Source organism: Hypomesus transpacificus, chromosome 1, assembly GCF_021917145.1.
Source record: "Hypomesus transpacificus isolate Combined female chromosome 1, fHypTra1, whole genome shotgun sequence".
Classification (NCBI taxonomy): Eukaryota; Metazoa; Chordata; class Actinopteri; order Osmeriformes; family Osmeridae; genus Hypomesus; species Hypomesus transpacificus.
In genome coordinates, this window is record NC_061060.1 from 6,062,717 (window position 1) to 6,072,512 (window position 9,796).

General features: G+C 42.7%; 2 protein-coding genes across 2 annotated transcripts; both read right to left on the minus strand.

Moving 5' to 3' along the window:
• Positions 1 to 874: 874 nt before the first annotated feature.
• On the minus strand, positions 875 to 5,490 carry tgfb5 (transforming growth factor, beta 5). Its single transcript, XM_047018944.1, has 7 exons — positions 4,242 to 5,490; positions 3,751 to 3,914; positions 3,286 to 3,418; positions 2,899 to 3,009; positions 2,383 to 2,563; positions 1,900 to 2,053; positions 875 to 1,451 (listed from the first exon to the last, which is right to left on the minus strand). The coding sequence occupies exons 1-7, from the start codon at positions 4,630 to 4,632 to the stop codon at positions 1,293 to 1,295; spliced, it is 1,293 nt and encodes a 430-aa protein (XP_046874900.1). The 5' UTR covers positions 4,633 to 5,490; the 3' UTR covers positions 875 to 1,292.
• Positions 5,491 to 7,459: 1,969 nt separating this feature from the next.
• Positions 7,460 to 8,943, minus strand: trmt112 (tRNA methyltransferase activator subunit 11-2). The gene is made up of 4 exons (XM_047047344.1): positions 8,692 to 8,943; positions 8,458 to 8,559; positions 8,231 to 8,323; positions 7,460 to 7,936 (listed from the first exon to the last, which is right to left on the minus strand). Exons 1-4 carry the CDS (start codon positions 8,902 to 8,904, stop codon positions 7,835 to 7,837), a joined length of 510 nt encoding a protein of 169 aa, XP_046903300.1. The 5' UTR covers positions 8,905 to 8,943; the 3' UTR covers positions 7,460 to 7,834.
• Positions 8,944 to 9,796: the final 853 nt, after the last annotated feature.

Consider the following 9,796-nt stretch of genomic DNA (forward strand, 5'->3'; position numbering starts at 1 on the left):
TCTCTCTCTCTCTCTCTCTCTCTCTCTCTCTCTCTCTCTCTCTCTCTCTCTCTCTCTCTCTCTCTCTTGCGCCCTCTCTCTCTCTCTCTCTCACACACACACACACAAACACACACACACAAACCACTGAAATACCAGAGGGACTATATTTAACGCATGCCTTGGGATGTATATTTGGAGCTTTAAGACATTCAATCAAATTTAGTCGATGTGGGAATGTGTGTGTGCACAAGATCAATTTGACTCATGTGCTATGTAAACAACATCAAAGTCTGAAAAAGTTCCATCTACTGAAACATTATCCCCTACCACAGATCACATGAGAACAACTATAGCACACGTATTCCATTGAAAGGGACTAAAAGTGAATAATGCTTCTCATCAGACCAGATTCAAGATTACAAATTTGCTAAGGCTGCAAACTTACTACATCAGGAGCAAATGGCTTCCAAATCCATCCCCTATCATACTACGTTTCTTTTCAAAACCTCTTTTTTTGCTCCCCTCCCCTCCCGCCACAAAACCAAGAACCCCGGGGCGTTTAAATCTGGCGTTTCGTGAGTGGTCGACGCCTGGAAATCTCTCACATCCTGTTTACGCCAGCAGATTTCAGCCCTCGACCACAGTGTGCTGGCAAGGCTCTGGCCTGGACAGTCTCTTGCTCTCTTTCCCTCAATTCTGCCATCCATCTTTCTATCTCCTTCTCTCATTTCCATCCGTCCCTCTCTTTCAGCCTGAACCAGCCTCAACAGTTCTCTGTTAAAGTGAAGGTAAATATCATATTGCCTTGGTAAATAAACACCTTTAACCTCAGAAGAGCAAGCCATAGATGGAATTACAGATGTCAGCAGTTTGGTAGAAGTCACTGCAAGCAGACATTTTTTAGATTTTTATTTTGAAAAAGGGATCTTTCGTTAGACAGCTATGTTAAGTGTGATATTTACATTTTCTATTGTGGTATATTATTTTCCAGCGTAGGTATCTCTACGAATACATTGAGAAGAAAACTGTCAGAACTGAGATTCAAGTGTGTCATGCTTGTGTTATTGTGGAATATACTGTATCCTTAACCCGAGTGTGAACTGTTAACACAGTTATGCAAGTATACAAAGAACGATACAACAAAAGGTCTGAAGTCTGAATATACAAAGGAAAGTTCAGTCTGTCCTCTTTCCAGGAGAACTATGGGTTCTTTGTCGCTTTGGGTCCAAATCCCTCCCTCAAGCCGCCTGTTTCCCTCCTCCTCTTCCTCCTCTTCCTCCTCTTCCTCCTCTTCCTTCTCGTCTGGAGTGTCAGCGACACTTGCAAGACTTGACCACCATGTTGGAGAGCTGTTCGACGCGCGGTGTGCGGCCCATGAAGTAGACGATGGTGAGGGGCTCCAGGTCCTGGGGCACGCAGCAGGGCGAGGCCGAGGCCTCCGGGTTCAGCTTGTTATACAGGGGCAGGATCTAGGGGGGAGGGGGCATCATATATGAATGTGTGTAGAGGGGGTGGAGGTAGGGTCTGGTTTATGAATACAGATATTCAACTTGCTACACGGGGGAAGGATTTGGGGGGGAGGATTTATTAAATGTTGATGTGGGTGTGTGTGAGGGGAAGGTAGGGGGATTGTGGTGTGGTGTGGTGTTTGAATGAAGATATTTAACTTGTTATACATGGGCAGGATCTGAGGGGGAGAGGAGTGAGTGATATGTCAATGTATGTGTGTGTGTGTGTGTGTGTATGAAAAAAGATACGGGGGGGTATCTGTACTTTTTCTTGAGTGAAGGATGTGTGTACTTTTGCCATCTCTGTTAACAAGGCATTCAATTTGTTTGTAGGACATATAATAGGACGTATGTGTGTCTTCAAGAAGAAGGAAAGACAAGAAGCGGGGTGTAACCGATAGTAACCCACCATGTTGTAGTGGTTGTCTGCGCTCCAGATGTAAGGGCAGCTTCCGGAACAAAAGTTGGCACGGTAACCCTTAGGTTCATGAATCCACTTCCAGTTGAGGTCGCGTCGGAAGTCGATATAGAGGGAACGAAGGCAGCAGCCGGGGTCTGAATTCCTGTCAACGCATGACAAAACACGTGATGGAGTGCAACCACAGATGTAAAACCCCAAACAATTCCCTAATGTGTGCCTACCAATCTCTATGTAGCATGTAGCATGCAAGTCCTACAGCAACAAGAAATAGTAAAGTTCTGTATCCCCAGACCATGATTGAGAGATAAACACATCAGTGCACTCGAAAACACCCTACAGAAAGTTCTAGAAGCGAGCTACACTACATGAAATACAGTACAAAATGCTTATACAAAAATGCCAAGTGTTGTCATTCATCAAGCCAGTAAACAACGCTGACTCAGGTGATGCTAACGAGCTGACTCCGCCCACCTGGAGCAGGTGGCGGTGTCCGCGGCAGCCGCCCTCCTCTTGCGCGTCTTCTTGCCCGGGTTGTCCAGCCTGTCGCTGGGCAGCATGGTGACAATGAGGTGAGGTGTCTTGGTGCTAAACTCCACCTGGCCCTTCACCAGCCCCGGCTTCTTTGCCTGACGGAGCAGCTCGTCATCAACACCTGGTGTGTTGGGGAAAGGGGAGGGATTTAGGGGGGATAAAGAGCGAGGTGTGGGCTGTTGTGTTTAGTGTTTACACAGATGAAGAACCAGTTATTATGGATCTTACGTGTTCCCAGACTGATTAAAACTGATCCTGGTTTCTTAACTGAAACGGTTTCTTGTTTCGCAACTGTAGGCTTCAGCTGGATTAATTGCCTGTTATAACATGTTGCAGGGACCCTGGTGCACATTAAACCTCTAAACAATTTTATAACATTTCTTTTTTATTTGTTTTAATCTGTGATTTTGGTGGAAAATATAGGTGGATGAGAAGTTGCGATGAGCGACCCCTAACCTGCAAAGCGAGCCTCCAGCTCCTCACTCTTGTTGGGTACGATGTTGTTGGTGGAGGGAACAAAGGTGCAACAAGGACAGTGGACCCCCAGCTTCAAACCCAGGTTGCTTTCTGAGAGATAATAAAGATGAAAGGGACAAGAAAGAAAAAAAATATATATATAAAGAGAGAGAGAGAGAGCAAGAGAGAGCAAGAGAGAGCAAGAGAGAGAGAGAGAGAGAGAGAGAGTGATGGCAGTGATGGGTGTCATTATGTAGGGGGAGGGGAAATCAAGTGGGTGAGACCCTTTATTTTTATTACATAAAAATAATATACCATAGGTAGATATTGGTTAAATGTTGAGTGTCATGAACATCAATCTAGCCAGAGTATATCTCATCACCTGACCTGTATCAGCCAACCAGTCCTTCACAGTCTCTGTTACATCGACAGACAGCCATGCCCCCTTGGTCCGGGGACGAACGTTTCGAGAGTCGATGTAGCGCTGCGTTGGGCTGGTCACTTCTTCAGGTTTCAACAGCTTAGAGAGAGAACAAAAGAGAGAAAGAGAGAAAGAGAGACAGAGAGACAGAGAGAGAGAGAGAGAGAGAGAGAGAGAGAGAGAGAGAGAGAGAGAGAGAGAGAGAGAGAGAGAGAGAGAGAGAGAGAGAGAGAGAGAGAGAGAGAGAGAGAGAGAGAGAGAGGGGGAGAGAGAGAGATAAACAGAGAGAGAGGATTTAAACCGTTTGAAAGTTCCTCACAATCCAATCAGACCAAATGGTTTGACACTGTGATACTATGTTACAATGGTGACACTGTGTTATTTGCACATAGAGTAGATATCTGTCTAGGATGGAAAAGTGATACTGGTACCTGGTAGATTTCCACTCTCTGCTCCGTTGTGCGTGCCTGAGGATTGGGAGCTCTATAGATCCTGAACTCGGCTTTGACCAGCGTGCTCGAGTTAATGTCCACCCCACTCACGTCAAACTCGACCACTCTGTAGTAAGGGCTGGAGGCCACGGGGCCAACAACATCTTGTGGTGGGGGGGGGGAATACACAAGGTCAGTTTGCTAATAAACATAAGAACACATGTTAGACAATACAGCGTCTGCACATGGAGACAGGCTGAGTAACTACTATTTAAATCACTATAATCAGGAATATGACTTGTTTCTAGAATCCCAAGAGTTAGAATTAAATATTGGCATAAATAACATGGGGTATAGGAGGCACATCAATCTGGTAAAGCGTTTTGAGAGCATTAGGCATGATGACCAACAATTTTTTTTAAATTATTTTGAAGTATGAATAAAAATATATAATATGTATATCATGGAATTGGATGTTGGTCAACACTCACTAGTGTCCGTGCGCGGCGGAAGCATATCTATACGCTGAACTTCTTTCGCGTAATAATCCTCCTCACTGCTCTCTCGGTCGCAAGCGGACTCGGCTTGGCGCGCACGCTCCTTCAACAGCTCTCGCGTGCTGTTATAGAGTAACATGACCTCGGCTGGCACGGTCTCGGGCGGCGGGGTCACGACGGGCTCCGGTGGGGTGCGGATGCGGAGCTTGCTCAGAATCTGGCCGCGGACAGCTTCGATGCGTTTGGACTTCTGGTCGTCCAGGCTAACGGAATGGCACGTGGAAAGTCCCTCCGCGGATATGGCCATTCGGAGCAGAACGAACGTGAGGTGTGTGAGCCACATCATCCAGTGATGAAAAGGGAGAAAGGTATCCCTCGGCTCCATGCGAAATTTGAGAGTAGCCTACTCTTGTAGTTCTGTCCGCTGCGCGCAGCGTCCTTGTGGCACTGCCAGTTCGCCACAGAGGAATTTCTAACAAATCTCAGTGTAAACTCTATGGCCGTTTTAAAACGTTTTTTTTCTGACAGTTGAAGACGATTTAAACTGTGAAGTTTAAGATGTTTCAAACTTCTAAAATGTCACAAAACACATTATGTCATAAAAATAAGATAAAAACTTTAGAGAACACTTGAATTGGGATGCTCAGCCCATCTCGTAACCCATTTCAGGGTAAAGAAAAGTAAAATTGCCAAAGCAGAGACTTGTTCTCTGATTTGTCTCGGATATCCATCTTCGTGGCAGAAGGCAAAAATATTTTCAAGTGCATTCCCCTGTGATTTATTGGTAAGATAGGGCAAAAGTGAAACCCAATTTAAGATGAACTTTTACACCATATAGGTCAATACATTAAGTGATATAAAAAAGGAAATAAAAAAGAGCTAAAATTGGTCCAAAAAGCCATGCGAATATCCTAAAAATCCATTACGAATGCAGTACTAATGTCCAATACACATGAAACAATAAAAAGAGCTCCCCTAGATGTGTAATAATTTCTGATGAAGACGTAGCATGCCGTATCGTCTGTTGCAGACATCGAGGAAAATAATTCAGTCTGTGGTCATTCCTTTCCTTCGGATGCGAAAATCAACCTGTAACTTAAGTCTGCAACTCCAAACTATCAGGCAAAGGGTGTGGGTGGGTAGGAGAGAGAGAGAGAGATGAGTGGATCTGAGACATGCGGGTGGGGTGCCACCACCAAAGTGATGGGTGTCATTACGTAGGTATCTCCCTCTCATCAGAGCATGCAGGCACACACACCCCCCGCCGATCTATCTGTGAAATATTTGGAGTCACTTTCTTCTCTCCACAAAAATGTTTGTATTCTTCACAGGTAACTGCAGTTTATATCTTGTTGGGACATATCAGAATAACTGGCAACGCTGAATCTGTCAGTGATCTGTCAACATGTCACAAAGCTTTGGTTGGGAGATAACTAAAAGCTGTAATTTTTGGGCTACAGCCCTACCAATCCCCCAACCATTTCCCCTCCAACCTAGAATGGCTTTGTGTTTTCACATGAACAATTTCCCATGATATAAATGTCCCTGATAGTCTCCCCACAGTTTCTTTGTCCCTCTCTCATGCTCTTTCTTTCACACTCTTTCTTCTCTTTTTCCCCGTCTCATTGTTAATTACAGCTCAGGAGTTCTGAGACCATGAATCTGTCAGGGAGGGCTTTTATTGCTGCTTTCTTGCCATCCTATTATTGCCGTTATTATAGTCTGTGCAGCAGTGCGGTAATTGCAGTAAGTGGAAGGGAAAGGTAGAACAGAGGGAGAGGCAAGGCACAGGCAGCCAAAGGCTCGTGGTCTGGCCCGTTTCTTTTTCTCCCTCTCTCTTTTTTCCCTGGCAAACGTTTCTAAAAATGATAAAGCTACTATGCCTTTGCCCCTGGGAACAAACAGGCTCTTGTTTTGGCACGCCTGTTAATATTGCTTCTCAGACAGTGAACCCCCCCTACACAAACACATTTGTTCCTTTCCCTCAATCCATCCCTTCGAAGTTCTCTCTCTCCTTCCCACCCTGTCTCCCTAGCTGCTCAAAAGCAAAACGTCTACGTGGATTGGTGGTTTGGACATCCAATGCCTGACCTGTTGTGTTCAGATCAAAGCAACCCTGGTGGTTGGTTGTGGAATTACAATATGTGGCTAAAAAATACACATCCTCAATAACAACTTTTTCCCGTTTCCTTCTGCTGGCTTTTTCCTCAAAGTAAAATATAGTCACGTCACTGCCACGTCAGCCCACTCTGACTCAGGAGTTTTTCAACCCTACTATAAGCAGGGTTCCTGCAGGTTTCACTAAGTCAAATATAAGACCTTTTTAAGACATTTTAAGACCATAAACATTGAAATGTAAGACCTACACGACACATTACCCCCAAAAATATTGAAATCAAAGAAATTCTGAAAAAATTAAAAATGTTTTTCTATGAATTCAGTCATTGAAAAAGCATTAATTTAATTTACAGATATAGCAATCACATTAGTAACCTAATTTCATTCAACACTAAGTACTAGAGGTGGGGGAAAAATCAATTCACATGAATTGCGATTCAGTCTTCTAGCGATTCACATCAATTTACAATATTATCATGTTTGAACTTAAGTCACATTATGGTCACGTGAGCTTGTCAGCTTCTACAGGGCGTGAAGTAATATTTACGATTACAGGTAAGAATGATCTATAAATGTATGGGCCCCCCCGACCTGTTGTTTTTACCTCTTTTAAGGAAGGTGCAAGTCTTAATTAGAGGGGTCAAACCCCCACTAAGTCCCCCCGTAATTAGAACCCTGGACTCTAGAGCTACGCTTTGTAGGCTTCAACTCAATAGGTTTTTGCTACTTTGTAATAACTTTCTGCGGCCATCGTTTCTAGAAATGAACAAGGGTAAAACGTTTTTTAGACCTGACTAAATGACATTTCAGACCTCAGATGAAAATCTGTCAGTTTTTAAGATGTTTTAAGGCCTTCCATTGAAAGTTCCGAATTGTAGACTTTTTAACACCCCATGGGAACCCTGAATAAGGAGCTGAAGGTGTGTAGTTAAGAGATTGATCACATTCAAGATAGTTCTGTTTCAAACCATGTTTAGAAATCAAGTTAGTTTAGTTTTTTTTTCCAAAAATTCCATATTTGGAGATGTCTTCAGGTCTAATACATCTCAATATCTTGATGCTAATATATAAAGAAAGGGAAAAAGATAGACTGGTTTACCTAAGGAACCAAAGATTTGTACTTTTATTGCAAAAACATGAACCCAAACGTTTAGAAAAATAAATAAAACTGAATCACCTCTCTTGTGCAAGAATACAAGGGACTTTTCTGAACCATAGTCCTGTTGAAAGCCTCTGAAGTACTTCACTGATCAAAACACCGCCCATGGTGGTACGTTGTCACCCAAATCTCCAGCAAGTCCAGCTTTGATTAATTCTCAATGCCAACCGGTTCTAATACACATAAAGGGTTAGGCTTAAGTTGAGAGGGCAGGGATGGGGGTCACCATACTTTACAAGAAGATGTATTCCTCATATCTATACTGGGGGGCTCAGGGTGGAAGGCTGGGGCACTCCTTCCCCTTAGCGCTCTATGATTCGTCCTCATTCAGAAGCATGTTGGGGACACCTCGGGTGATTGGAAACTCTCGACCAGACTCAGGACACTGCAGACAGCCCTCGATCACCTCCACCTGGAAATACAAAACAGACTGGTCATGCCCACTGTGGTTGTGTGCTAGTGCATTAGTGAATTACCCTGGTAAAAAAAAGTCCAGTCTAATAGTTCTGCTTTTACTTTCTTTGACAACTAAATGCCAGGGAGACTGGGAAACATCTGTTGTGGCCAAGAGATATATAGTAGGGTACTTTTAATAGCACCACTGAATGATCTAGTTTCAACCTTAAAATAGGTATTTCAATTCACAGGACATGAGATAAATGCAAAGTCATGAGGCAAGCATGTGGTATTTGCTACTTAGGTGTACCTCCAAAAGAACCCTGTGAACTTTTTTCAAGAACTCTTCATTCTTCTCAAAGTCATTTATCAGCTCATTGGGTAGATCCTGCAGGTGGCCAAGCTGCAGAGGCACAGATATTCATTTCAATTTAGATTAGAAATTAGTTCCAAATGATACTCCAAAAGTTGTCAGAAAGAAATCTGAGTTCGTAGACAGAAAATGGACATAAAACTGTTCAAACAGGTCGTGCTCACCCCCTCAGCTGCCTGAATGAAAGCGCTCCACTCCAGTTTCGGGATCATACGGCTCACAAAATTAGGGTTGAATTCCACCTCGCTGACTTTAACCTCCGTCGCCTACAGGTTGATAAAACAAGCACTCATAACAACAAACCGGATTGTAATATCATATGTAATGTTATAAATGCAACATTTAACAGAAATATAGTAACATCTGATGTACTGCTTTACACCGGATATATTGTTTACCTTGATGAGAAGGGGGTATCCTTTGGTTACCCCCTTCACGTGCGATGTCAACATATTGTGCGTCAGTAGTTTCATTTTAAAAGTGGCAACGTATATTTTATGTAGTAAGCAAAACCAGGATCTTTTTGTTTCAGACTTCAGATGAAAATTATTCTTTCCAATATTTGAGAATATGTCAGATGTCTTTTTCAACGAGATCGATGCAAAAACCATGCGGACCGGAAGTTTTGATGGTACACCAGTTCATAGTTTCCCCGCACTACCTCAACCAACGTTCCGGCTCGGCATGAAATACATTCAGGAACTCCAGCGACAGGTTGAGATGCTTGCATTGAGATTGTTGACAGAAGATATTTTATAAGTTATTTAATAAATAATGAAAATGATTAGGTAATAAGGAATATAAATGTTCAGGTTTATATAATGAAGTTTAATTTTTTGTATTAATTTTTGTGTACTCATTGTCTTAGTATTATACAGATCATTCGTACAGCTTACGATATAGTAAATAGTAATTACACACAGAGGCGTGACAAACTTCTGTCACTTTCAAAATACCACTGACCCACAAACATGCATAACACAACCTCACGCTCACACTCTCGCTCACAAACATACCTTAACACACATCCCTTAAACTTAATGAACAAAAGATAAAAATGTAAAACTTTTAACAACAAAACATCTTCCTTTTTTTTTTTTTTACCTCCAAATCCTCACACCTTGACAGTAAGTTACTGAAAAATTAATATGATAATTAATACTATAATGCGTTTAACATAATTAGAAAATAACAAATACAAAAAGAACAGGAAGGCAACTAAGACCAGCCAAGCGAGTTCTGTTGACAGGAGCCTGACTATTGCAGGTATGGAAGTTCTCTTACTTCACTAACTCCAAAAATAAAGCTAAAAAAATCGGGGGTCCAAGCACTACTGAGCTGTAATGCCAAGAAGAGACACATGACGTGGAGAGAGAAGGAAGACTCCCATTCCTCTTCCTTTTAGACTACATTCGTTTTCCCCATTTGACTGATACACATACATCAACACTCTCCATAGAGACAACTGTACATGTAGAACCACATGGTCTCCATAGAGACAAC

Excerpts from the sequence above, each read along its gene's own strand:
- tgfb5 (XM_047018944.1), bottom strand. The coding sequence starts at position 4,632 with ATGGAGCCGAGGGATACCTTTCTCCCTTTTCATCACTGGATGATGTGG. Across the intron at positions 3,419-3,750 it reads AGAGAGTGGAAATCTACCAG|CTGTTGAAACCTGAAGAAGT; the intron begins GTACCAGTATCA and ends TCTCTCTCTAAG. Across the intron at positions 2,054-2,382 it reads GACACCGCCACCTGCTCCAG|GAATTCAGACCCCGGCTGCT; the intron begins GTGGGCGGAGTC and ends ATGCGTTGACAG.
- trmt112 (XM_047047344.1), bottom strand. The coding sequence starts at position 8,904 with ATGGTTTTTGCATCGATCTCGTTGAAAAAGACATCTGACATATTCTCA. Across the intron at positions 8,324-8,457 it reads TCATTCAGGCAGCTGAGGGG|CTTGGCCACCTGCAGGATCT; the intron begins GTGAGCACGACC and ends GTGCCTCTGCAG. Across the intron at positions 7,937-8,230 it reads TTCACAGGGTTCTTTTGGAG|GTGGAGGTGATCGAGGGCTG; the intron begins GTACACCTAAGT and ends TTGTATTTCCAG.